The sequence below is a fragment of the Bos indicus x Bos taurus genome, chromosome 15 (assembly GCF_003369695.1).
Source record: "Bos indicus x Bos taurus breed Angus x Brahman F1 hybrid chromosome 15, Bos_hybrid_MaternalHap_v2.0, whole genome shotgun sequence".
Taxonomy (NCBI): Eukaryota; Metazoa; Chordata; class Mammalia; order Artiodactyla; family Bovidae; genus Bos; species Bos indicus x Bos taurus.
In genome coordinates this window covers 53,593,252-53,621,140 of record NC_040090.1, presented here as the reverse complement: position 1 = coordinate 53,621,140, position 27,889 = coordinate 53,593,252, and the positions used below count along the sequence as shown (strand labels likewise).

At 57.4% G+C, this 27,889-nt stretch overlaps 1 protein-coding gene across 2 annotated transcripts; it reads right to left on the bottom strand.

Moving 5' to 3' along the window:
- TRIM29 (tripartite motif containing 29) lies at positions 1 to 27,889 on the bottom strand. 2 transcript variants are annotated; one of them, XM_027563473.1, is made up of 10 exons: positions 26,815 to 27,889; positions 17,380 to 17,475; positions 16,714 to 16,947; positions 14,443 to 14,641; positions 11,762 to 11,863; positions 9,156 to 9,239; positions 6,943 to 7,038; positions 5,592 to 5,690; positions 4,069 to 4,145; positions 1 to 1,230 (listed from the first exon to the last, which is right to left on the bottom strand). In XM_027563473.1, the coding sequence occupies exons 1-10, from the start codon at positions 27,616 to 27,618 to the stop codon at positions 1,168 to 1,170; spliced, it is 1,854 nt and encodes a 617-aa protein (XP_027419274.1). In that variant the 5' UTR covers positions 27,619 to 27,889; the 3' UTR covers positions 1 to 1,167. The 2 variants fall into 2 exon arrangements, with proteins under 2 accessions (XP_027419274.1, XP_027419275.1); XM_027563474.1 differs by lacking the exon at positions 5,592 to 5,690 and having other exon boundaries at positions 26,815 to 27,863.

Genomic DNA, 27,889 nt, shown 5'->3' with positions numbered 1-27,889 from the left:
TGAATGATCAATGGTTTATTCAGGAGGGGAAAGCCCAAGCTGAATGTCTCCCTCCCCCGTGCCTCCCCCCATCCTCCCTTCCTCCCGTCCCCCCTCCCACCCCCGACAGCTGGCCCCGCTCCCCGAGGCCCCATGGCCCTTGGCAGGGATTAATGAGAGGAGGGATGACCCTGCATTGGTGCTCCTGGATTGGGCTCCTCTCCAGGAGGCCCCATGACAACATGCAACGTGGAGAGCAGTCGGCGGGAGGAGGAAGACTCTGGTGGGGGCAGTGGGTGAGGGTGCGGGCAGGGTGTAGGCACCCTTGAATATAAGCGCCTCTGGCTGCCAGCCCCGCCACACTCTCACCTGCCTGCTCGCTTCCCATTGCCAGGGAGAAACACAATTATGGAACTAATGAAATTCTGCAGGTAAACTACATTTCCCTCAGAGAGGCTGGGCCAGCAGCTGTCTTCCTGGGTGGGGTATGTCATGCCAACGGCTAATGGAATGGCTTATCTCAGAAGAAAGGGCTATCCTGACGAAGGCCCTCCTGGCGGCGAGGGGAGCCCGTCCTCAGGGACCACACACTCACGGTGGATGTGGGGAGACCCAAGGCTGGGCAGGGTGACCCCAGGGCACTGGGAGCTTTCCGTCTGTGGGGGCCAAGGGCTGCGGCCCTGCCAGGCTGGGCACTGGTCAGCAGGACCCGAGCAGGGCACATGGAGCCAGTCTTCTCCTGGGTCGGGGGGCAAGCTGCCAGGAAGAAGTGGCTCATGCGGATGGGAGGCAGGCAGCTCTTGTGGCCAGGTGCCTACTTACTGCATTGTGGCATAGGGATCCTTGGAGAGAAGTAGCCAACAGGCCTGGAGACAGCAGGGCTGGGCAGGGAAGGTGGGCGAGTACTGCGTAGGCACCCACCACCGGTCCCAAGAATCCTGCCCAAGAGCAGGAGAGTGGTGGGTTAGGGGAGAAAAGCCCAGCTGTCTCCCACCTCCATCCGAGCACAGGAAAGATGGTGACCCTTAGTTACAGAGCAGGAGAGGCCTGCATGGAGCACGCTGACGAGGAGGAAGAGGGCGGCCAGGCGGCCCTGAGCTAGCGGGCTGAGGGCAGATGAGAAGCGTAGCGAGAGCAGTCGGCGGGGAGGGCGGGGGTGGCGGGGCCTCGCTCCAGCCCATCTGGAACTCATGGGGCCTCGTTGGACCCGATCCCGTTGCCTTTGTTGACGTAGAAGGGCCGGTAGTGCGACTGTGTGGGAAAAGGAGAGTGGTTAGGAAGTCCGATGGCATGCGTGCCCGCCAGCCAGACCCCACACCCTCACCTCCACCAGGAAGCAGCAGTGGTCTGAACCCCAATAACCCTAGGGCCCTGTGGCCTAACCTGTGAGCTCCATCTACCCTGGGACTGGGGTGGGCGCCAGTGGTATCACAGTCTCCGGGTTCACATCCTGATTAGAATTCTTTCCACCAGTTGACGGGTGAGCCTGAGCCTCAGCCTGGTCAAACGCTCTCTCCATGCCCAGGAAGCCCCTCCCAGCACCATCGTAGCTCCCATTCATCCAGCGTTCTCTACTCTACAGACCTGGTGTGGGGCTTTCCACAGAAGGACTCACTGAATTTCCACAACCACCCAATTAAGTGGGTTACTATTAGGAAACCCATTTTATACATGAACAAACCAAGGCACAGAGAGGCTAAGCAACTCGCCCAAGGTCCCTTAGCTAGTAAGCAGAGGCACTGGGATTCGAACCCCAGCAACCTGGCTCCAGAACTCAACCCTCGCCTCCACCCATGGCAACATAGCACTTCTGAGTCTCAGGGGTTGGCCTCTGCTCTCTCTGCATCGTTCTCCCTGACGGAAGGGGGTGTGGAGAGGGTGAACCACCCCCAGCCCAACACAGACTGGGGGCCTCCCCCCTTGCAAGCCCCTCCACCTCTCTCATCCTGGTCCCCTCATCAGGATTCAGAAAGCATCTCTCAGGACAGAGAGGGTGACAACTTTCCTGCCAGCCCTGTGTATTACATCCTGCAGCAATTTCATGAAATCAGCACGCCCCTCTCCTCCCAATCACTTCATCAGGGCCCTGAGCAACCACTCTCCAGGCTGCAACAGAAGAGCACATTTCAGCTGCAGCTTGCCCCTGAGAGTGCCCTGGACCCTAGAGGGTCTCCGGAAGTGGCTTTGCCCTTGAACTGGGTCAGAGCCTTGGCCCATCTCACACCACACTGACCTCAGGAGACCCCAAGGGCGACCCCAGCTGCTGCCTTGGGCCTGCCTGCCTGGACTCCTGTGTCTACAGTAGCTCCTTGCCTATATCTGGTCCACCGTGGAACTGGGGGCCTGTGGAACGTGAGGGCTAAGAGAACTTAGCTCTGGCCTTGGTTAAACCACTCATTAAACAATGGAAGAGACAGAGATTCAGGGCAGGGAGAGATGGCCAAAGTTCCTCAGCTGCTTAGCAGGAGAGCAGGGCTTGGATCCAGTCTCCTGATCCCCAGGTGCCAGCCTGGACCCCTGAAGAGTCAGTAAGGTGAAGTGGGTAGGCCCAGAAATGGCCAAAGCCTTTCTTAAAGGAAGGTTGGGTCAAGCAAATGGATGGCAGGTCAGTGAATAGTGCTGTCTTATTGAGAGCTGAGCGGTGGGTGGGCACAGAGCCCCACGGCATCTGGGCAGGATGCTCCCAGCACATACACACCGATCCCCTACCTGTTTCCTCCCAGGCTCAGGGTCACAGCACATGAAAGTCAGAAGACTTAGGAGGTCATCCAGGCCATCTGCCCATGTTACAGATGGGAAAACTGAGCCACAGGGAAGAATGACTCAAGTTGGTGAGAGGACTGGGGCAAGAGCCCAGGCATCCTGACTCCCAGGCCAGCCTCTGCCCACACTAGCACCTGCCCGCATCCTCCCCACTGTGCTGGTGCCAGCTGGGGACCGCAGAACCCTGCCCTGCCAGGCATCTCAAGGTGGTGATGAGTCTTCTGTGCTGGGACTGGGGCTCTGGGATGGTGGGAAAGTAGGGGGCGGGTGGGGAAGGACTGAGCCAGGAACAGAAGCCTTCCTTTTTCTTCCCGTATCTGCTTTTTGCAGCCCTGCTCTTGCAGTGGCCCTGGGCCTGGTTCAAATTACACATATCATCACTCAGTTCCATCGCCAGCAAATTAAAGATTCTCTTCCAATTAAACCAGCGTCAGTCACTCTTTGTAGCCAGGAGCAAATCATCTCTATGTTCTGACCTCCAAATACAAAGACAGTAGGGAGCCAGGGGCTCTAGGCCCTGTGCACACAGAAGCCACCTCCATCCAAGGCAGCTAACTGACCCCTTCAGCAGGGCCTGGCGAAGGCCTTGGGAGAGAGCATTCCCAAGAGGAGGCCCAGCCTCCACAGGCCCAGCCTCCAGCTGTCCATCAAGGACAGCCCCTGATCACTGAGGTCTTGGGCGGGGCTCAGTATGTCAGATCTACAGATATTAGAGATCAATCCCATCTCAGCACTGCATTGTGGAGTCCCAAAAGGGGCTCTGACTCATCCTGGGTCCCACAGCTACCAGGTGGTTGGACTCCAAGACCATGCTCCTTCTTGTCCTGCTCTTTGATGCCCCTACTCAGCGACATTAGCTATCGAATCTTAAATATCTCTATTCCCAACTTCACAGCCTCTGTTTCACCCACACTATCATCCCAATGGCCTCTATGCTGTCAGAACTAGAGATGCACCCCCAGGGAAGTGGGACTCGTGTCCAGGATGCCAGTCCCCCATATTCAGCATTTTGTCCACCATTCAACAAGCAGAGGCAGCCAACAATCATCTGCAAATTTTAAAAACTGCCCACTTTACAGACTAGAAAATCAAGGCCCAGAAAATCTGTGCTTACCCAGGCCCCCTGCCTATCAGGCCTTGTCTTTCTTTACTACCCTTTGCTGGAAGCTGGTGTTCAGGCCACTGCCTCCTCTCTCCATCCTGTGGCCAGGAGATATCACCATGTTCCCACAGGCCCTGGACAAGTGATGACCAGATGCCTCTGGGAGCCCCATTCAGGGCCCACTCTGGACATGCTAGTGCCCAGGTGGGGGACTCCTCACTCACCAGTAAAGTCTGCTTGCCAGATTTCCAGGTCTGGGGCTGGGCCTTGGGGCTCTGGCTCCTGATGAGGGAAGGGTAGCCTGGGAAGACAAGGGGCTCCAGTCAGAGGGAGTACAGGCTGGTGTCGGGGGCTCAGGGCTGGAGCAGCACAGATGCCCTCTCTAAAGTGACCTCCAAGCTCCATCCAGCCCATTACCAAGTGTAGCCGGGGGGTTGCCATGGAAAATCCTGAGGAGGTGGGCCGGAGGGAGGAGGCACCAAGGCAGACAGAAGGAGGAGGAGCAGGCCAGGTGGGCTGGGCCAGGCAGCAGGGGAGCATCACCCCAAATCCAGGCCAGGATCACACCACTTGCAGGGATCGCCACCCACACCCCTGCAGGCTTACCCCAGAGGCCCCTCTCCTTCCCTCCCCAAAGCCCAGGAAAGCCCCTTTATAAGCACAGTCTGCCCCATCTCCACCAGGAGGTGCTCATTCCAACTCCCCGACCCCTCCCCTGCATGGACAAGGCTCCCCACCGCCCGGCCTGCCTCCGGCCAGGCACTGCGCTGGACTCCACCTAGGTCTTCCCTGTTCCTGTTGTCCTGGACTGCACGGATAATAATCAGCGGTCAGAACTGGAGTCCAGGTGTGCTGGACTCGAAACCTACCCTCTTGTCCCACCTCCCCAGTTCATTTTCCTTTTTCCTGCTTCCCAAGCAGGAGGCTGGGGCCCAGAGAGTGGCAGTAATGTGGCTGTGGTCCAGGTTTCAAACAGCAAGTCCATGGGGCGCTGTCTAGGTCTGGGGTCCTAGAGATGCTAGTCCGGGGCAGCGCTGTCTGAGCCCACCTCCCCATCCCTCTACCCCAGCCCAGCTGGTTTGTAAGGGGCTCCATCCACAGAACTGTGAAAAGCAGTATCAGCCCTCAGCCTGCAGAGACCAACGAGGCTGCCTGGGAAGGAATAGACTGACCTGGACATAGAGGAGCTCAAGAAATTAATAAGGTCTGTCTTGGCAGGGGCAGGCTGGAGCCCTGCACTGGGCTGCTTGAAGAGCAATGAGCTGGTCAGGCCCAGAACCACCTGCAGCACTGCCGGGCTGCCAGCGAGGCTGGCTCTTCCCAGGGCTGACACTTGGCAAGAAGGCAGAGCCAGAGCAGAGAACCTGGCTGTCTCCCTGCATCTGGGGGTGGGGGCAGCCTTGGAAGGAGAGGAGGAAGCAGAGAGTCCCTCAGGTCCTGAGCGGGAGGTTAAGACAAGGGGGGAATTCAGGTCACTTCTCAGTTCCCAGAAAGAAAACCCCAGGCCAGCCACGAGAGAGGTGGGGATGGGGTGGGGTGGGGTGTGGTCCAGGAGACCAGCCTGTACAGCAGGGAGTATCCGGGGCAGGTAGGCTAGGATGGTGGGGGGGGCATGCATCCTCTGCCAGGGGGCTCTGGGGAGATGGGAGGGACCAGGACACCCTAGAAGTGGCAGAGAGCCCCATAGGATATCCCAGTTGCCCTGCTGTGGAAGAGAAAAGAGAGGTGATGCAAAACAGGCGGGTACCAGGATTATTTTTAAACAGCCCACTGCCATCCAGTGGTTTGGAAAACTCTGTGGTGGCCTGTCCCAAGGTGGTGAACTGATAGGGGACTTTCCCAGTGCCTGCCAGGAGAGAGAGAGCCATTAGCACTCGTCCTAGGAGGGGTCAGAGGGGTCACCCGTCCTGCGGGCGCTGCTGCTCTTGAAGCACTCACTCAGCCCTCCCCAGCACCCCCAGAGTAGATGCAGGTGGGAGCCACTGGGCAGCCCATGCCCAGGACCCCCATCTAGGCCAGTTCTGAGCAGATCTGCATGAAGATGACAACAAGTGTCCCAGGGGTCCTGGTGTATTTGAGGAGGGGCTCTCCTAGAGCAAGGGCCCCTCACCTGGAGAGACTGTGGACCGCCAGGGAGATGTTGAGGAGCAGGAAAGCTCTGAATCACACCTAAGGGGGGGCCATCTTTCCTGCTTGGTGGCCTTTGAGCCACGCTTGACCAGAGAGCAGGGAAGGACCTGCTGGAAGCCAGACAGGCCAGAGCAAGTCCCATCGCAACCCTGACCTGGGGATCCTGCAGTCTGGAACCCTCTAGTCATATCCCCTTGCGGGTAGATCCCAGAATCCCACCCTGGGTAGAGGCTGGGACCCAGCCCAGAAAGGGCAGCTGGATAAGCAACTGTCTGAGGCTGTTGCCTGGGGGTCCACCTGCGCCTTTCCCACCCGAGCCCAGCCAGCCTGCTTATCCAGGCTCCCAGGCCAGAGGTCTGCCAGCTAGAAGGCAGATAGACCTGCTGCCTCCACCCCCAGAGCTGCCCCGTGGACCTTTCAGAAGAAACGTGAGGGCTGTGGGTCCACTGGGAGCTGGGGTCTGGCTCAGGCCAGCCCCTTGGAATGACCTCAACCCCAGGGGACAGGAGGCATCGACCACTCAGTCTTGTCAAAGAGCTCTGGGGGCAGAACCAGACTCGGGAGGGAGGCCTTCGAGATCACGTAGTCCGCCCGGCCCAGAGGGGACTTGGCAGGCCTCTGGCTCTGTGGGAGGCTGACAGGTGCTTGGGCCACAGGGTTCTAGAGTCACCTGAGGCTGGGAGTCACTGGGTGACAAAGCTAAATAAACTTTCTGCAGTAGGAAGATTCAGGAGTTAAGCCTGATGGAAGCTCCCGGGGATGTTGGGGCACGGGGTACAGAGGGTGTGGTGTGTCTCCCCCACCCCCGACACTGAGCCCTGTATCACAGTGCATCCTGAGGGACCCGCATGCGGTGGCCCAGCCCTCCTGACAGCAGAGACCTGATGGAGGCGGGGCATAGTGAGCAGAGACCAAGGCAGGGCTTACAGAGAGCCCGGAAGGCAAGGGCCCGATGCGGGTGAGCTCACCTTTCAGGGAGAAGGAGGAGCTGCCTTGCACTGCAGGCACGTCGTCAGAGCTCTGAATGGTGGAGGAGTATTCCCAGACCCGGGAGGTGTAGTTACCTGGTGGGGAAAGGAAGCAGAGTCAGCCCTGAGCGGCCTGGCACGTGGGGGTTGGGTAATGAGCAGAGGCCATTTCTGCAAATCTCTCCAGCCAGGAGGCAGCTGAGTCCTCATCACACCTCTGACCAATCCTTCCTGCCATCAAGCTGTCCTTCTAAAGCATCGTCCTGTCCTTACTCTCAGATTAAGGAACAAAGTCCTTAACAAGACCCCCCTGATGCTCCCACGCCTCTCCACCACCTCCACTTCCTGGCTTTCCCTCCCCGTCCCCTTCCCGTCCTCACTCAACACCCCAGCCAGGCTGCGCCCTGAGCTCCTGATGCACACCAGGCTCACTCTTGCCCCAGGCTTTTGGCACAGGAGAGTCCACCTGCCCCCCGACACTTAGTAAATTCATGCATTGGGTCTTTAGGCATCAGCTTCCATGTCATCTCCCCCAAGTCAGCGTGTGTCTCAGCCCCATGCCCCGTATCACACTGTAGTTACACGTTGAATGGTCCATCTCCCCCACTGGGTCTGTGGGGGCAGGTGGTGTGCCCGTCTGACCCAACCTTCCACCCAGTGCCCGGCACCTAGCCTGGTTCCTGGAAGGCGCTCACTGTCCGGCTGATGGATGAATGAATGAGTGAAGGAACAAATAAACACAAACACAAGCTAAAAGTCGGAGACAGAGACAGCTGCTACAAGCCCTGAAATTCTGTGTGCCAGGATGAAGCAGGCTGTGATGGTCCATTTGCAGATGGATATAAAGAGAACTGGGGACAGTGTGGCAGGGACACCACGAGGGCATTCGAGAGCCTTCCCCGGCCCCCACACATGGAGGCCTGCCCACTCCAAACCCTCTCTTTCAGCAGCTCCGAGCACCGTGGCTCCACTCAGTTGAGCTCACGCCTCAGAGGCACCCCCAGCCCTGGAGATCTCCTGCTGCTGCCTGGGGCGGGGAGTCAAAGGTCAGATGGGGTGGGGGGCTGGCCGTCTGCCCCATCATGAACCCCCGCCCATAGGGATCTCTGACAGAGTCTGCATTAAGGCTCTCACTAAGCATGTCCACCCAAGGCTCCAAGGGGCCATTTTCTTTGCCCTCTCATCCATCCATTCATCACCCCCTCTTCCTCACATTAAACAAGTGTTTGCTGAGCCCATCCTTCTGGACCCTGAAGTGTTAGCGGGGAACAGGACAGACCCAGCATCTGCCTTCACAGAGCTCACAGCGTCCGGTGCCTGTGACAAACCCAATCCTGGACATAGAGGCCTGGGCACTGCGCTGTCCACGGTGCCCCAACCCCCAGATCTCCAGATCTACCAACACTCCCACTTCCTTCCTTGCTTCTCCAGACCCCTGGTGCTGTGTCCCCAGGGACTCTGGTGGAGCTGGCCCGAGTCCCCTCCCCATCTGCATGTGGCACACACCCAGGAGCCCCCCGAATCTGGGTCCATCAAAGGCTGGGCCCTGCCCCCGGCAGAGCAGTGCCCTCCGCACTTTGGGCAGAGGAGGGGACGCTGCACTTGGCAGCTCTCCCTGGGGAAGCACGTCTCCACCCCCATTTCACCCCTTCTGGGTCTTAAGGACAAGTCGCCCGCTTACCTCCTGGCAACCATACCTCCTGGGTCTGCAGGGATGGCCCATCCCATAGCACACCTGACTTTTCCTTGCCTGCTACCCTAGTCTGTTTTAACCAGTGTCTGACTTTCTGACACAGGAGTGCACAAATCAGGAAAGGTCCCCTGTGGACGCCTGGCCTGCCACCTGCTGAGGGAAGTCTTCACACACCTCACCTTGGGGTCCGCTTTCCCCAACTCATCCTTCAGGGAGAAGACCTTACGGACTCAGGGATTCCAGTGATGCGGAGGTGCCTGGCTGCCTTTCCTCAGCCGAATGATGTCACACACACGCGTACACACAGGCACACGTGCAAACCACACGGACACACATACACATGAACACCCCCTAAGCTTGGTAGGACCCCTCCTCACCCATCTCCAGGCCAAGCCCACTTCAGCTCCCCAAGTCCACCTCGTATGGGGAGTCCAGCCCCCTGCCCGTCACCCAGCCCCCGCCTGCTGCCTGCATGGCCCCACACAGAGGCCCTGCCACCCTCTCGCGAGCCACCTCCTACCTTTGGTACCATACAGGTTGTTAAAGTTCTTCTCCTTGGAGAGGCGGCTGGGGGAGGCTGGCTGGTATGAGGTCCTGGCCCCACCTGTGAAGGGGATGAGGAGGGGGCTGTCATCCCAGAAAGGGGGTCTGGGTCAGCCGGGGAGCCTGTGGCTCTGACTTCAGGGGTGTCAAGCAGGAATCCTTGCCCCCCAAAACAGCCTGGGTCAGGACCTGGATTCCACCACCAAAACAGCACCCTTGGGTCTAGGATAAGGCGACCACGTATTTTACCATTCAGATCGGAGCAGTTTTGAGAGTGAGGGATGATGCTAGTAGTCAGGCTGAGGGTACCAGTGTAAACTTGGAGAGTCCTGAATGGACTAAGATGTATGGGCATCCTAATTAGGGGCTTTGAGGGTCACCAGAGCCCCGCTGCGCCAGGCCCTGCGTGCTGAGACCCCAGAGGCTGGGTGAGAGGTGGGGTGTCTGTGAGGAAGCTGGGCCAGGACCACCGTGGGGGCGGCGGTGCAGTGAGGGCTGCCAGCTGGAGGGGCTGCTGAGCTGGGACCATGAATACCTCCCCACCTGGGTATGCTTTCCCCGGGGATTGGCCCTAAATGGCATGGGTTTCCCTCCCTCCCCTATTTGGGCTCCACAACCGTCTGGGGAGAAAGGCAGAAAGGGGCTCCACACCCTCACTTCACAGATGAAGACATCGCATGCGTGCGTCAGAGCGCGCATCGGCTCCTGCCCTCCTGTCTAACCAGCCCCACTCCCGTTCTGGAGGAGAGCAAGCATGCTAAACCTTCACACCTTCGGTCCATCCCTCTCGCCCCTCGCCCTCTGTCCATCACAGCCATGCCCTCTCTACCAAGCCCTCAGCCCCTCTTTCAGGGAGCCTGGAAACTAACCTCTCCTCCAGAAGTCTCATTGCCCAGCCCCACTGCCCCAAAGCTCCCGGACTAGGGCCGCTGGCCCCGCTTCCTGACCTCTGTGCTGACTCTCCTTGGCCCCTCCCTTGTCTCTGTCTTGAGCCTGGGAGCCCCCAGAGGGCAGATTTCCTCCTCCCTCCTGCCCCGGGTGCAGGGGCAGAGACTGGATGAACCTGTTTCTTCTGCCTACAAATGTCACAACCTGACTCACGGTCGCAGAACTGGAGGCTCTCCTGGCAGCTGAGCCCAACCCCCTCCTTCTCAGGTAGGAATACGAAGGGGCAGTGACCAGCCCAAGGCCACCAGGCCCTGGCTCTCCAGTGACATCTGGGCGGGTCCATGCTTCTTCCTCAACCCCCCCCATTATTACTCGGCTTCCCTCCATCTGCGACAGAGCAGGCCAGCCCCGCAGGGCCAGTCGGGGTCTGATATCACCCTGGGTCTGGTCCTCAGAAGCTGGTGAGCCAAAGGTCTGGACCATAGCCAGGGATGCTGGGACAGCTGATCAACACAGCTCATCTTCCCAGAGAACTAGGCACGAAGGACAGTGCCCCAGGGGAGGGAAGGAAGTAGAACTCGCCTGGCTGGCCCCCACTAGGAATGTAGGGCAGGGTACCTGCGCCCAGCTGCCTCGTCGGAAGCCCAGGTGTTGTTTTGATGTTGGGTGGGGCGGCCGAGGTTCCTCTCTGCTGAGCTCACCTCTCCAAATACCCTCTGGGGTCCCTCCCGCTGTGCTTGAGAGTCTGAGGGTGTGAGTCAGTGCCCAGGGCCTCAAGGCTCCCCCTCCCGGCCCCTGGTGTCTTCCCCAACTCTCCTGTCTCCCCCTTCCCTACATACCCTCTCTTCTCCTGACCCCCGACCTCCAAACACACACGTGCATGCACCCCTCTGTCTACCGGGCACACCCACCCTTATGTAACAAGCATCACAGTGGTTTGTTTGTTGCTGATGCCAAAGAATGTGACGGGCTACCGCAGGGCAAGGACAGGCCAGTGCTGGTCTCTTCCTTCACCCAGCTGGGCAGCCGCCCATCAGGCTGGCCCTCACCCGAGCCTGGGAGGGAGGGCTGGCTGCCTGGGGGAGGGGGAGTGAGGAATTTACAAGAGCAGCCCTTGATCCCTGCCCCCACTGCCTTGAGGAGCAGGATGGTTCTGGAGGAGCCAGCCCTCCTCCAGGACTACAGAAATCTAAGCAGAAGCAAAACACAGCTCAGCCTGGTGGATGGAAGTGGATGAGACTGTCAGGAGTCCCTCTGGAAGGAAAGAGAAGGAGGTGTGGGCTGGAGGTGGGGGTGGGGGGTGGCACAGGGCAGGGGAACCAGTGGAGCAGGTGCCAAATGGAGAGCAAGAGGAGGTGCTGGTGACTGCATCAGTAAGCAGGCACAGGGCCTCCCGGGTGGCTCAGTGCTAGAGACGCAGGAGACATGGGTTAGATCCCTGACGTGGGAAGATCCCCTGGAGAAGGAAACGGCCACCCACTCCAGTATTCTTGCCTGGGAAGCCCCATGGACAGAGAAGCCTGGCTGGCTACAGTGCCTGGGGTTACAAAAGAGTCAGACATGACTTGACGTTAAACAACAGGCAGGTCCAGGCAAGGACCTTCCCAGGCAAGTCCACGAGGGTCGCCCCCTGGGGAACTGGGCTACGTCTCTCTTGGACCTGCTCTCAGCTGCAGACCCTCTCCCTTCTCTTACCCTTGGGTGTCAGATACATGGAGTATCTCTTCATGGCGTCTGGAGCACTCCACTCGCTGGTGTAGCTGTTACTGTAGTTGTTCATGTAGCGATGGTCACCACCTGGGAAGGAAACAGCTCAGGTCAGCAGAGGGACAGGTGAGGAGGACGAGCTGGCCCACTGGGAGCATCACTGAGTCAGCCTGTGGCCCCTCTGCCCCAGGGAGAGGCGAGGCCCCCAACCTCAGAGACGGTGGCCCCCTGCCCTGCACCCGCTCTGGCCCTGAGCTCCTGGTGGGTGAGGGAAGGGCTCAGTGGGCCATCCGGCCTTGCTGGGACTGGTTCCTATGAGGAGACGGTGAGCACAGCATTTTGCAACTAACGAGGTGCTACTGAGTTCCATTTCTTGTCTGATGTGTCCATCAACACTTGGGCTGGTATGAAGATACCAGGGTGGCAGATAGGAAGATTGGGGCTCAGGAGGTGAGTGAAGCCACTGCCCAGTGTCACATGGCCCATAAGGGCAGATTTGGGATTCGAGCCCCCATGCCCACTTCCTGGCTTTGTCCCAGCCACTGCTGACAGCCCAGGGGATGGAATGAGATCCCAGCACTGGCCTCCAGGCCCAAGGATCCAAGTGGCTGAGTGGAACCGTGCAGAGGGGAGTGAGCTACTCAGAAGGGGCACCAACTGCCCCCTCCTGGCACCCACCAGCAGAGCCCTGAACCCGAACAGACCTGTGGCTCCACGCTTGCCCTCCACCCCGTTCCTCTCTTGCTACTTCCTTTCCCTCTCCCTTTCTCCTGGGCAAGAGGAGGAGTGGGGGACTTAGACCCTCACCCTTCATCTCCATCACGTGGGCCAAGCAGGGGCCTGGCGCACAGTAGGCACGTCATGATGATATTGGTCCAGCTCCCTCCCCACCAAGCCCAGGAGGGGGATGCCCTGGTGTCTCAGCCCCCGCACCTTTGATGGTGAGAACTGAGCCCCTGGCTGGGTGGACAGACCGCCATCAAGGAAGAGAGGATGGTCACCCCAAGGTCTGACTCGCCGGCCACCCACCTCCCACCTCCTACATCCAGACACACTCCCAGCAGCACAGCAGTGACAAAATGCCGACTCGGAGGCCCAGGGCCCCGGGCACAGGTGTAGAGCCGCTGATGTCAGCACGACCCATCCTGCGCCCAGCAGCGGTCTCCCCGCACACCTTGTGCAGGCGCAGGGCCACACCTGCACAGAGGCCGTGGCCAAACAGTCATGGCCTAGAAACGGCACGTGGGCGAGTGGCGGTGGGAGGGGGGTCCCTGCGCCCCTGAGGCTCGCAGGCCACCCCAACGCAGCCAAGGCCGTCCTCATGGGTCTGGCCCGACCTCAGCTGAGGAGCTCCCCCAGCAGTTTGGTGCCCCAGGGAGCCTGACCCTCACACCCCCTACTCCTCTGCAGGCCACCACGAGCAGCAGCTTCTCCAATGAGAAGATGTGGGCGGAGGGTTTGAATAACAGAGTCTGAAACCCAGCTCGCCCCCTGCTTAGCCATGTGCCCTTTGAAAATCTCCTTCGTCTGTGAGATGTACTACATCCCGCTGGTAGACTAAGATAATACAAGGGAGGCGCTTACACAAAGCCAGCATCCAGGGAGCACCGGATCACAGAGGGCCATCCCTGTCAGGGTCACTGCCATCGTCATTAGGAGGATTTCAGGACCCAAGTGCCCCTTGAAGCCAAATGATTGTCTTGCGGCACTGGCTTATCTGTCCTCAGGGTGGCAATGTCCCTCACATCTCCCGGGGAGAGTATGTGATGTCAACATTCCCAAGATATACAGACACCAGCCCTTGAGTCCCAGCCCCTCAGTGCACCACACCCCCTTCTCATGCCCCAAAGAATCACATACTCCTTTTGGAGACCAAAGACAGGGTCACTTCCTCTGGGTGTTGCAGCTAGAAGTCATTAACTAGGCTGCATCCTCAAGGTCTGGGCCACCGGGTGGAGCTTGGGGAAAGTGTCCAGCTTCGGGCCCTAAAGGGATGGGCTGGGACTGGTGGAAAAGCACTTAACGGGGCAGTTTCTCATGTTTGGAGGCTTTCTATGAAGATGATTCAGATGCCTCTGCAGAGGACAGTGTGATTCAATAGAGAAGCTGACTTCAGGGGAGCTGGTGAGTCACTGAGACATGTGCTCAACCACGCCCAGCCAGTCCACCAGGCCAAGTCCACCTCTGGGCTCAACACTGCTCAGCACAGCCATGATGACAGGCAAGTTCTCCCTCCAAGCATGCATGCAGTTCTAGGTCATGTCCCCTGGAGCCTACAAAGCCACCAGATTGCAGTCTGGCCCTTATAATTTGCAGCATCCACACGGCTCCTGGCTTAGGTCCCCTAGTCAGACTCAGGGCTGTAAAACCAATCCCTGAGTTTGATGAACAATCCAGGGAGAAGACATTTGTCCCTAGCGGTGCATCTCCCTAGCCAGTGCCTGGGATGCTCCCCTGGAGGCCCCTTGTAATAGCTGCATACCTTGGGCAGCAACTTCGAGAGAGGAGGGTACCATCTCTGAGTCCTTGTCCAGACACCCTTAGGTGAGTTGGGAGGCTGGAAACAGTGAGGTCCCAGCTGGTGGGGTGCCAGCCTGAGCCAGGCAGCAGGAACTGACCTGGGAGAAAACCTCCACGGCCTTGGGGCCCACCTGCGGGAGGGGACTTACCATTCTCCATGTGGTTCCTCTCAATGAAGTTGCGGCTCAGGTCCGCCTTGCACATCTTCTCGACGTGGCGCATGCACACGTTAAGCAGGTCATCCTTGCAGTTGCCCAGCGCCTGCCCCAGGCCCTCCCCCTCCAGCAGAACGTGGTAGGTGGGCAGGGGTGGGGGCAGGGAGTAACTGCTCATCAAAGCACCGAATTCCTACCAGGAAACGAAAGAAGCCATTAGTGTCCTGGGTCTTTAGAAGCCACGGGGACCCACAGTCTAGCCGGAAGATTCAACCGGGAGCCAGAGGAGGTGGGGTCTACATCCAGCTCAGCTATTAACTGGCCTCACTTTTCCTCACTGGGCACGCATTTCTTATTCTTCTGTAAAATGAGAGGGTTTGACTAAAATCCACTAGATGGAGACTTCCCTGGCGGTCCAGTGGTTAAGACTCCATGCTTTCACTGCTGAGGGCACGGGCTTAATCCCTGGTTGGGGAACTAAGATCCCCACAAGCCAAAAAATAAAGTTAACTTAAAAAAAAATAACTAAATAAAATCCACTAGATGCTAATACCCCTGATGGCACTAGCAGTGAGATATGTGACTCTGTGGCTCCTGTCTCTTAAACTGGATGCATGGTGCCTACCCATAGGGTTTTATTTGGGTTTATGGGAGGAACACAAGCTGCGAAGTCTTTGGGAGTGAAACCACCAAAGAAAGGCAAGGAATTACTAGCATTGTGGGTCAGTCACAGTGGTCTCTTCCCCTGCGTGTGCCCACTCAGTCCTGCCTCTGTTCTCTGGCACGTCTTACCTCCTTTCTCCCTTACTGAAGACTCTCTTCTTTTCAAATCCTAACGGGCTTTCAAGACCCAATTCAAGTTCCACTGCCTCCACAAAACTGTCTCCATCCTGTCTGCCCTTGCCAGAGCTTCCATAGGCACTTATCTCCTGAACCATAGGCTTTATCACTTAATTACACGCTCTTCTATATTCTCTAATTGTACGTGTCTTATCTTCCCAGCTGGATTGCAGTTCCTTGAGGGCAAAAACTACATCTTCTACCTTTCTAGTCTCCACAGCACCTAAAACAGTACTGGGTGTATAGTGCCCAAAATACTCTAGCAGATGGAAGGATGGAGGAACGGATGGACAGACCAGATCAAAGAAAGCAAATCCACACACTTACTTGCCACCCTCCCATACCCAAAGCAGGCATCGCTAATCTATCACAGAGCTATTTCCTGAAGTACTGAGCCTGAAGTACTATTAATACATAGTTGGTACATGGTGATCTTTGTGTGCCATCTTTAAAGTAGGTAGGATGGCTCGGATGGAAATTAAGTAGACAGATGGAATGGAGCTTAGAGGGATGGATGGATGATGAGTGGTGGATACATGGATGGATGGACAGTGGATGAGGATTTGGGTAAGTAGATGGAAGGAGTGGGGGACTGGATGGGATGGAAGGAGTCGGGGGCTGAGTGGGATGGAAGGAGTGGGGGGCTGAGTGGGATGGAAGGAGTGGGGGGCTGGATGGGATGGAAGGAGTGGGGGGCTGAGTGGGATGGAAGGAGTGGGGGGCTGAGTGGGATGGAAGGAGTGGGGGGCTGAGTGGGATGGAAGGAGTGAGGGGCTGAGTGGGATGGAAGGACTGGGGGGCTGAGTGGGATGGAAGGAGTGGGGGGCTGAGTGGGATGGAAGGAGTGAGGGGCTGAGTGAGATGGAAGGAGTGAGGGGCTGAGTGGGATGGAAGGAGTGGGGGACTGGATGGGATGGAAGGAGTGGGGGGCTGAGTGGGATGGAAGGAGTGAGGGGCTGAGTGGGATGGAAGGAGTGGGGGGCTGAGTGGGATGGAAGGAGTGGGGGGCTGAGTGGGATGGAAGGAGTGAGGGGCTGGATGGGATGGAAGGAGTGGGGGGCTGAGTGGGATGGAAGGAGTGGGGGACTGGATGGGATGGAAGGAGTGGGGGGCTGAGTGGGATGGAAGGAGTGGGGGGCTGAGTGGGATGGAAGGAGTGGGGGGCTGAGTGGGATGGAAGGAGTGAGGGGCTGAGTGGGATGGAAGGAGTGAGGGGCTGAGTGGGATGGAAGGAGTAGGGGGCTGAGTGGGATGGAAGGAGTGAGGGGCTGAGTGGGATGGAAGGAGTGAGGGGCTGAGTGGGATGGAAGGAGTGAGGGGCTGAGTGGGATGGAAGGAGTGAGGGGCTGAGTGGGATGGAAGGAGTCGGGGGCTGAGTGCGATGGAAGGAGTGAGGGGCTGAGTGGCAGCGGAGTTGCTCATTACCTGCAGGAACAGCACCGAGTCGCTGATGCTGTGCAGCTGCTCCCTGATCTGCTTGTCGTCCTGCAGCACCTTGGCCCTCTCTTCCAGAGCATCCACGATCACCTTCACCTGGTCCACTGCATCCTGCTCCCGCTGCTCCAGCGCAGCCCTCACTTCCTCCTTCTGCTTCTCCAGGTCCCGCACCAGGTCCCGGAAGCTCTGCTCCAGGATGGCCTTCTCATTGGTGGTGAAGCTCTGGGTCCAGAGTGAGGGGAGAGGGGAGGGGGTGCATCTTTATGTTCCCAGCGTAGAGTCAGGGCATTTCTACTGTCCCCGCCCTGCAAGCCTGTGCAGCCAAGAATCTCATTCAAAGGCATCACTGAGGGATCCTATCTCTTGATAGAGATGACCAGGGTGTTTTTACAGCCCACCCTTCCTTATCCATCAGCAGGTCCTCCCACTCAATGGGTTGACATGAACCATCATTCCACGTTTGGGAAACTCTGTGGGTCCAAAAGTTCCAGGGGAGTCAGGGTGTGTCCACTGAAACCTCAGCCAGAACCAAGCATCATTCAGAAAGTGAACTGATGAGCTGTTTATGTAACCAGGTTCAAGAGCAAGAGCCCAGGCCCAGGCCTGCCGCCTCCAGGCCGCACCAGTTGGGGGGAGACCCTGGGCGCTGCTCACCTTGATGCGGTCCTTCTCCTTCTGCCACTTCTCAGCTTCATCTTCTATCTCAATGATCTTGAGCTGCAACTGCTCCTTTTGCAGTGACAGCTCTGTCTGTAGGGAAGGAGCCGGGGTTGGAGGAGAAGTCAGGGGGAGGAAGTGGAAAAGACCCAGAGAGTCAGGGAGGAGGGCCCACAAATCATCACTCTGCCCTTCATTCAACGAACACTCACTGGGCCCTTGAATATGCCAGGCACTGTGCCAGTCACCAAGGATCCAGCAACAAGTCAAGCGCCACCTCATTGTAAACTCTGGACTCTGAGGCTGGGCAACCCAGCCATGTCTTTGTAAGGCGGACCCTCTACCAGGCCCTCCACCCAACGTGAGCAGGAAGGAAGCTCATTAGGGGGTTCCCGCTCCTTTCAATGGACCTGGAGCCATCGGAGAGCAGCTTACAGGAGAAAGGGGACCCAGCCCAGCTCAGCCCAGCCCAGCCCAGCCCAGGGAGCGTCCCATGGCAGTAAGAGGGTACAGCATTTCTATGACATGACATGAGGCTTGTGTTGCAAGCAGGAGTCTGGGTTGCCGCCAGCGGGGAGTCTGTCTGGGCAGGCACAGCTATAAACCTGTTTATGGGAAATGGAGCGCAGTTTGCAGTCTGGGCAAGATTGAGACTTTATTCAAGTCCCTGGGGGAGGAGAGAGGCCAGTGAGCAAGGCAGTGAGGGTGGATGGGAGAAGGGAAAGAGAGGGTCTAGTTTCCCTGCTCAGGAAGAGAATATGGGCTGTCAGGATCTGGGGTGGGTTGGGAAGAGGATCTATCAGGAGTGAACTGGGACATAAGCTCTGATATGGAAAGTGTGGGTAATAGCTTCCTTCCTTCCTTCCTTCCGTTGGAGGAACGCCCTTCTCTGAAAAGCAGCTACAACACAAACAAAAGGGGGAGCATGAACCATGTGGATGCTCAGTCACTCAGCTGAGTCTGACTCTGTGACCCCGTGGACTGTAGCCCTTCAGGCTCCTCTGTCCATGGGATCTCCCAGGCAGGAATACTCAAGTGGGTTGCCATTTCCTTCTCCAGGGGAATCTTCCTAACCCAGGAATCGAACCCACATCTTCTGCTTTGCAGGCAGATTCTTTACCCGTTGAGCCACCGGGGAAGCCCGCATGAAGCTAAGGCCAATCCAGTCCAGCCAAGAGGCACCTCTTTTGCTCTGTGGGTTCCCCCCTGGTGCTCCCAAAACACCTTCCAGTTTGAAAGGTAGGTGGGTGATCTCCACCTGAAAGCAGGAAGACTGGGCATCCGAGAGCACCCCAGAGTGCTCAAGGTCTCCCCGTTACACTGGATTTTGAACAGAGTCCCAACCCTTTCCAGCCATCTCCTTGAGGAAACACAAGAAGAATCAGGATGTGGACGCCACAAACTACCAGGAATGTGAGCTCTGCTGGCAAGGAGTCCTGAGCAGCTGTGCACACACGTCACAATTCCTGGATGCTCCCCCAGGCCAGGGGATGCTGGTGGGTCCCTGGTGCAGAGACCAGGGAAGTGGACTGATGGAGGAGAGAGCATCCTGGCTTTTGTGGAAAAGAGCACTGAGAAGCTGGTAGGGGAGGTGGGAAGGACTGGGGCGGGAGCCGAAAAGCTCCCAGACCCGAAGCCCCAGATTCCCACCCCGCCCCTCTGCCCACACCCCAGGGATCTCCGGGCCGCAGACTCTCAGGAAGCCAGCGCCCCACCAGCTACACACGAGAAATCCCACAACATGGAAAATGCCACCAGCCAAGACGGGAAATGTTTGTGAAGAGGAATAAAAGCAGATGAGGATGGGGGTTTGGCCTAATCTCTGGACAAAGGCTGGGAGAAGCCAGCTGTCCACAGACAGGGTGGAGGGAGGGTGGAGAGCAGAGACAAAAAGACCCCACATGGACAGTGGAGACTCTGCAGGAGGCGGGCGGAGCCAAGAGCCCAAAACACAGGTGGGCAGAGCTGGTGGCCTGGAAGGTTCCTGAGAAGCCTGGGACTGGTAATGGGTCCAAGCTGTGAGAAAGAAGCCTAAAGGCTGAACAGTGCTGGGCAACTTTCCCATTCCTGGATAACCCCCTCACCCCCTCATCTGCAGCAAGCAAGGCCTGAGGAGGGTAGGGAGGGGACGCTAGAATCCACCTCCCCCTGCAGCTGAGATGTTGTCACCAGCCCAGAGATGAGCGGCTGGCAGTGGGGCTCCTCACCCCCACCTCGCACCCAGAACAAGGAAAGCAGAGAGCAAACGTGCATTCACTCCCCAGGCCTGGGGCAGCGGTGACAGGGCAACTCTTCCATGAAACAAGCCTTGGGGAATCCAGGAGCCCAGAGGTTCGAATCCAGTTACCACCACCTCCAGGCAGGTGGCCTTCACAAGTTACTAAACTCCTCCATGCCCCAGCCACTCCATCTTTCATGGAGGTAGGAAGAGGACCACTTCCCAGGCAGGTGAGACTCTAGAGAAAAGCACTGACCACTGCTGTGTCAGGCACCTTCCATGGGCCAGAGCTCAGAGGGGAGAGGACAGGGAGGCAGGCAGGCCCGCAGGGCACAGGTAAGCGGGGAAGCAGGCAGGGGTGAGCAGGTGGGTCCTGGTGGTGTTCAGTGGTTGGGATGGTGTGTGCTGGGGTCCAGGTGTGGTGTGTACACCATCAGGATGCAGAGTGAAGTGTACAGAAAGGAGGGAGGTCAAGACATCAGGCTGAGAATGTGAACTGAAGTGAAAGTTGCTCAGTCATGTCCGACTCTTTGTGACCCCATAGACTGTAGCCCACCAGGCTCTTCTGTCCATGGGATTCTCCAGGCAAGAATACTGGAGTGGGTAGACATGCCCTTCTCCAGGGGATCGTCTTGACCCAGGGATTGAACCCAGGTCTCCTGCATTGCAGGTGGATTCTTTACCATCTGAGCTGCCAGGGAAGCCCTGAGGATGTAGAGACTAGATGGTGGATAACTGAAGATTGGAGGATGTTGAGGGAAAACAGAAGAGAAGGAGGATAAACGGGGTGCAGGCGGGCTACCCCCTGTGAGCGGTTGAAGGTTTTCCTAGAGAACGGGGAGGTGAGGAGCCAGTGGAATGCACAGAGGTCTGTGCATTGGGAATGTCTAACCCACAAGAGCACAGACTCACTGGCCAAGAGGGAGGAAGATGGCACTGAGTCCAGAGGAGGGGGAGTCCAGGGGCTTTAAAACAGTGAAGAGCCTCAGCCAAGGGCAGCAGGAGTCAGCCCCTGGGGTCCAGCCTGTGTAAGAGAGGTCGGGAAGAGGGAGGCTAGTAGGAGGGGATGTGCCGAGGAGAGCCAGAGATGCTGGCCAGTGACCTGGGAGGGGTGGAGGGAGAGGCTGCCAGCTGATCTGGAAACATGCACGGGCAGGGTTAAAAGCGGAGCCTTGCTGTCTGCAGCCGTGGGTGGACGCATCAGTCAGGGCGGGGGAGACCGGTCTCCTGGTTTCTTTGGGGCACTGGGGAAGTCAACACAGGCGGAGTGGAGGCCTCGCAAGCCCCGACTTGCCGAGCACAGTGGCATCTTGGAAGGGACCTTGGGCTGTGAGTTCTGTGCTACTAGAAAGGTCTTCTCTCATGTCTGGGGTGAGTGCTACCCTGTTAGGAGAGGAGGGTTTGGGCTGAGACCTCTGGGGATGTGAACAGCATCCATTTAGTCCTTGGCAATTTTTCCCTCTGGCCAGGCTGCACAAAAGCCAGATGAGGCAGGAGTCAGAAAACAATGACATATGAAGGTTCTGAAATCCTGGGTTCTCCTGCCACCATAGAAGGAAGGACCCTAACTGCTTTGCTGAACATCCACTGTGTGTCTGCATTTCTCCTTTCATCTCAAAAGCCCCCTGGGGAGGTAAGCCGTGTTGTCCCCATTGTACAGATACAGAAACCAAGGCCGAGGCAGATTGAGGAGCTTGCCTGAGTTCTCCCAGTGAGGAAATGGGAGGACCACGACACAGAGACAGGACTCAGCTCGGTTACATGGCCTCAACTCCTGGGCTGTTCTCTGTATCACCCAGGACGTCGTAGTGCCAGGCCTCCCCACCCGCTACCTCATAGACAGGGCAATTCATGGATTCTGCCTCTCTCCCTGTCCTCCCCACACCTCCCCATCGCCCCCTAAGGCCCTGCTTTCTCCTTCTCCTCCCTGGGCTTGCTAAGTCATTTCAGTCGTGTGCGACTCTTTGCGACCCTATGGACTCTAGCCTACCAAGCTCCTCTGTCCATGGGATTCTCCAGGCAAGAATATTGGAGTGGGTTGCCATGTCCTCCTCCAGGGGATCTTCCTGACCCAGGGATCAAACCTGTGTCTCTCAAGCCTTCTGCATGGCAGGTGGTGGGTTCTTTACCACTAGCATCACCTGGGAAGCCCTTCCCTCCTCCCTAGGAATCTGATTAAATCCCCTGATGTCCGATGGGGCCTCAGCTTCTGTCGGCTCCACCCTGTCTACACCTCCCTCTGACTTCCTTCTGCTCACCCGCTCTGCCTTGCCCAGACCTGCTCCTAAATGCCTTCTTTGTTCCCTTCTCCCACACTCCGCCTGTTGCCTCTCGCTCTGTGGCTGGGACGGGCCCTGCGTAGGCCACCCAGCCTTGAAATCCTTCCGGCCTTGGGAGAGCAAAGTGGTGGCCAGCAGCTGGTGGTGCCTCGGCCGGGACAGACAGGGCCTCCAGTTGCAGACACATCTGAGCACTCACCTGGACAGGTGTGCCTGTGCTGCCCCAGGGAAGGGGAAATGGGGCCCCTCTGGTCTGAATTAACCACATGGGCCATTGGCTATGACATTTGCCAAATGAGCCAGTTAATTGCCAAATTTGTACTTCCAGACAAATGGTAATTATCTGGATAAGAATCTGAAATGCTGGATAGATTTCCCCATTCCCACCCAGATGTCAACCAGCCCAGTATTCGTCGGCTTCGTTGGGACTCACCGTTCCTCCTGCTTCCTTGGACGTCAGGATGCGGAAGGGGCAAGATGGGGGGCAGGGAAGAGCATCATTCAAGCGGATTCCAGACCAGCAGTGGGCCCTTGAGAAGTTACCCCACCTCCCAGGCCTCCATTTCTTCCTGATAAAACTGGACTAGGTTCCTGATTTCCAGCCTGGCTACACATTAGAAGCCCTGAGAGTGACTTAGAAATGCAGGTCTCATACCCTGAACCAGAACCTCCCAGGGAACCCCGAGGAGCCTCTGCCAAGCCTATGAAAACAACATTTAAAATGTTACATGGTTACATGGCCTCAATCATGTAAAATGGTGAGAGAGAACAGGCTGGGCTATGGCCACACTGAGTTTGAATCCCAGCTCGGCCACCCCCAGCTCGGCCACCCCCAGCGCTGTAACACTGGTTAAGTCTCTCGGCATTTCAGATCCCATTTCGTCACCTATAATATAGGTGCAGATATTCCCATCCGTGGGACTGTTGTCAGGAGTAACAGTGTAAATGCCCAGGCCGGTGCCTGGCACATCAATGTACTCCAAAAAGATGAGCCATCTCCTGCCCTCCTGCCTGGCACTCTCTTTCTCCACGTCCTATCTCTATACTTCTCTCATTTGGTCCTTTCCTCCTCAGCACCCACAGAGGTCATCCCACGTCCTTTCTCACTCACCCTTTCCAGGGGCAGTTTTCCCCCCAATATCTCCAAGAAGAGTGGTCCCAGACACCCCCCAACCCCATTCCAGGCCTTTAGCCACCTGGCTCCTCTTCGTCCATGGTCATGGTGGTCCACCCAGAGAGCCCCAAAAGCCCAGACCAGCACATGTCCCAAAGCTCAAAGACCAGCAGTTGCCCATGGCCAGCAGCCTGGCAGCTCAGACTTCATGAAAAAATTGGGCAACAAGACCAGAGGCAAAGCCATAGACACTGGCGGCAGAAAGGTGCTGAGCCAAGTGACGGCGTCAGGAGAGTGGCCGAGGTGTTGAATCTCAGCTGCACTACTGAGTTAGGACCTCGCCCTCCAGAGCAATGCTTGTCCTGAGTGCTCCTCCCCATTGCCTGGCCAGACTGCCGACCTAGAGCCCAGAGAACCCACAAAATGGCAGACTACCCTGCAGCAAGAGTCGTGGCCAGGAATCCTCCACTCTGACCCGATGCAGCAGAAGGTACTCGGGAGAGACAGAAGACAGGCCCTGAGACACAGAAAAAGATAGATTTGTACATTGCAAGGGCTTCCCAGTTGGTGCTAGTGGTAAAGAACCCGCCTGCCAATGCAACAGACGTAAGAGATGTGGGTTTGATCCCTGGGTCGGGAAGATCCCCTAGAGCAGGGCATGGCAACCCACTCCAGTATTCTTGCCTTGGAAATCCCGTGGACAGTGGAGCCTGGGGGGCTACCGTCCATGGGGTCACAAAAGAGTCAGACACGACTTAGCAACTAAACAACAACAGAAATCTCATCAGTCTAAGCCAGAGGCAGAGGAGTGCGGCTCAGGACATCTGTGGACCCTCCTTGCGACATTCAGAGTGGAACTGGAAACCTTCTGATCTTGGGTCGGCAGAGGAAGGCCTGTCATGTTGGCGGCACGCTGAGTAGCCTTTCTCCAACACCACCTCTGCTCAGATTCTGCAGAGAGGGAGGCCCAAACGCACTGCAGCCCGGGGTGTGGTCTACAGTCTCATGCAAGAAACCATGATAGATCAGTGATGGCCTCATCGGGGGCCTCACCTACTAGCCTGCAGAACGGGTTCTGGACAGGACTTCTTGCAAAAAAAGTTGTGTGTAGGCTGATGTTTGGGTCTGCAGGGGCTGCCTCTGAAGATGTCAGGGCTGACAGGCTCATTCACTTTGATCTGTCAACCTACCTAAGGTTGCTCTGTGCCAACGCCCCCAGTGTCTGACATTCCAGTGGGGCTAGGCTTGGACAAAGAGCTCCACTCCATCTCTGTCTCCACTCAGGTGCTCAGCACTACCCTTCCCTGCCTACCTATGCTGCAACACACACACGCACACACACACACAGTCTGAAGCTCCCACCATTTAAGTCGCTCCAGTGGATCAGACATTTCCCCCTGAGCCCCTGTAAGGCACACGCCTCCTGAATCCCATCCCCCTTCCCCCAGTTGCTCTCAAACACTGAAAGAGGACTCAGGGGGCTTCTTCCTTAAGCACTGAGCCTGGACAGGTCCCTTCCTTCCTCTGGGCCTGTGTCCCCATGCAAGGTGGAGAGGAGATGGCAAGATTGCTCATTCTCCATCCAGCCTAGCATTCTGTCCTCTGCAAGTTGATGTTTACTTACAGCCGCTGCTGTGTAACTAGGCGGATGCACCCCAGACTGGTTTGTGCGTCTGAGCTCTGCCTCTTGACCTACATCACGAGCCCTAGAGCATGAACTCCAAGTCCCAGGTACTGCCAGAGAAAACTGCCCAAGACTGTCCTGTCCTCTGGGGCACTCAGGCTTTTCTTAAGTGGAGATACCCTGGTTTCAAATAAAATTTGGGACAAAGCCCTACACATATAACAGATAAATAAGAGTTGTTGTTGTTGTTCAGTCACTAAGTTGTGTCCGACTCTTCTGTGACCCCGTGGACTATAGCCCACCAGGCTCTACTTCCATGGGATTCTCCAGTCAACAGTACTGGAGTGGGCAGGTGCTGGAAAATCCCATGGACAGAAGAGCCTGGTGGTCTACTTCCAAAGGGTTGCAAAGATTCAGACATGACTGAGCGTGAGCATGGCACAGCTGCTTGCAGAAGCGATAGGAACCCGGGCCCCTGCCTTCTTGGCATCAGTTTGCCCCCCTCCTCATCCCTGACGTCTCAGAGACATTCCTAAGAATCTTCAGGCTCCAGGGGGTCATTTGAAAACTTCCAATCTAGTCCAATCCCTTAGTTTCACGGGAAGGGAAACCAAGCCTGAGAGAACATAAGGGACTTGTCCCCTGTCTTACAGCTGGTTCGAGGAAAAACTAGAACTGGAGCTGAGGTCTCCTAAAACCCAGCCTGGGGCTCTGCAATTTCTTGGTTGTGGTGGTTGAGGATAATTAACCCGCATTCTGTTTTGATTCCGTAAGTCAAATCCTGGAGGAGATCCATGGCCCCTGCCCCATCTCCATCTCCCTGTCTGAAGCCTGAAGCCAGGCTGGGGTCAGGGAGTTAGGGAGACTCGGACCACCTTTTTTTCCTGGGCCAAATGAGGCTCCTGAAAAGGCTCTTTGAGTCTTTTGTCATCTCTGACTCGTCTCTCCTGCCCAGGAGTATGGGTAGGAAAGAGTGACCCACAGACTTCAGGTCAAGAAGGCTGGGCACAGAGGGGGGGCTGTGCTGCCCCATTCTGTGGGGTGCAGAAAGCAGAGTCCCCTGCCTTGACAATGAGCATGGCTGACCCCGGCTGACCCCTGGCCGCCCCACGTCAGGGGACTGTGTTGTTGAGGGGGGAGCAGTCCCAGCATCTGTGGAGCCACAGATGAGCCCTTATCCCAGCACACCCTCTCCAGGAGAAAGATGTACCACATTCACAAGCCTCCACATGCCTCTGCTCCTCCCCGCAGAAGCACAGGCAGAATCATGTACACAGAAGGCATGCAAACACACTTACCTGCCACATGTACAGTCATATGCAAACATCCATGTGCAGATATAAACACTACGTGCATATAACACACACACACACATATGTATACCCCTCCCCACCGACTCCAACCCTCACTAGGCAATGGCCACACACACAAAGCACTGAGGGTCCAGCTGAGGGAAGGATAAAGGAAGCTGCTGGGCGTGTCAAGACTGGCTAGGGGATCAGACAGAACAAGAAGGAGCCACTGTCCTACAGAGACCAACTCCGAGGTCAGGGAAGAAAGGGTCTTGATGTGGTCCCCAAATTCCCCCCTCCTCACCCATGACTAATCCCCACGAGCCAGTCCTCCTCAGCTAGGAAGAATTCTCTCTCCCTTAAGTAGAAAGAGGTGGCTTTCCCAGTGGCTCAGATACTAAAGAATCTGTCTGCAAGGCAGAAGACCCGGGTTTGACCCCTGGGTGGGGAAGATCCCCTGGAGAAAGCAATGGCAACCCACTCCAGTATTCTTGCCTGGATAATTCCATGGATAGAGGAGCCTGGTGGGCTACAGTCCATGGAGTCACAAAGAGCTGGACACAACTGAGTGACTTAGCACCTAAGTAGAAAGGAAGGAAGAAGCACCCAGCCAGGCAGAGAGCCCAGGATGGAATGCTGATTTCCTGGCCTGACTTGAATTTATCCTATGACCTTGGCCAAGGCCCCCATCTTTGCTGAGCCCCTCTTTGTTCATTTAGGAGATGACTTGACTCCTGAGGCCTTAGAGGATTGGGGAACCATCTCTGACTCCCAGTCTGGGGGTAGGAGGGGAAAGAACTGTTTTCTGAACGAACCAGGAACAGCAGAGAGGTAAGCCCCAGACCCTGGGAGCGCCCAGTGGGGAAAATGAGGTGGGAGCGTACTGCGAGGAGGCCAGCTCTTACCTCCTTCTCGGCCTTGGCCTCTTCCACGGTCACGGTGCTATGGTTCTTGTGCTCCTGGAACATGCAGAGGTAGCAGATACAGGTCTGGTCTGTCTGACAGAAGAGCTCCATGGTCTTGCCGTGCAGGGGGCACTTGCGGGCCTCGAAGTCCCGGATGGGCTCGAGCAGCTGGTGGTCACGGAAGGCGGCGCCCTCCAGGTGGGGCTTGAGGTGCAGCTCGCAGAAGGAGGCCTGGCACACCAGGCAGGACTTGACGGCCTTCTGCTTGTTGCCGATGCACGAGTCACACAGGACCTCCTCGGAGCCCGACTTGGAGCGCAGGAGGGTGCTGGAGTCGCCCCGGGGGTAGCTGTTCCGCCGGATATCCCCGGGCTCCACGATGGACACCGAGGGCTTCCGGGGCTCGGAGAATATGGATCTGCGCGGCTCCCCCTTCTCGGCAAAGGTGACAGGAGGTTTCTTGGCAGCCCCCAGCTGGAGCCCGGCATAGGGCGACCTCCTGCCTTCCCCAGAGTCCATGCTGAAGTAGCTGGAGCCCTTGTCATCCACCGACTCGACAAACTGGATGATGGGCCGCCGCCACTCGCTGCCGGAGAACAGGGAGCTCTTGCCTTCGCCCGGCTTCAGGGCGCCACCTGCGCCCTTGCCCTCGGCCACCTCCCCGCCGTGCCCGTTGGCAGTCTTGGCCTCTTTGCCTTCAGCTTTGACCCCATTCTCCAGACTGCCGTTGGGGCTCAGGGAGCTGCGGACATCCCTGACTTCCGGGCTGGCCCCACTGCTCCTGGAGGCGTCTGCAGCTTCCATCGCGGCTCACCTGGCTGGTCTGTGTCGGCGCGCTGGGGGTTTGGGTGGGTGACCTCTTGGGCGGCGGCACCTCTGCAGGACTGAGACAGGTAGCCACGGAGCCTGAGACACACCTACCGGGAGCCGAGAGGAGGGCCTGACACAACGGGCAGGCGGGAGAGGCAGGCGGCTCCCAGAGCCAGCAGAGCGGCTAATTATACAGAGGGGCCACGCCCTGCACATTCATACCTAACCCGGTTTTTTAAAGAAGTGTTTTTATTCTTCCCCAGTT

Coding starts and splice junctions, on each gene's coding strand:
- TRIM29 (XM_027563473.1), bottom strand. CDS start 27,618: ATGGAAGCTGCAGACGCCTCCAGGAGCAGTGGGGCCAGCCCGGAAGTC. Junction 14,642..16,713: donor ACTCGGTGCTGTTCCTGCAG/GTAATGAGCAAC, acceptor GTTTCCTGGTAG/GAATTCGGTGCTTTGATGAG. Junction 4,146..5,591: donor GCTGTTTAAAAATAATCCTG/GTACCCGCCTGT, acceptor TTGTCTTCCCAG/GCTACCCTTCCCTCATCAGG.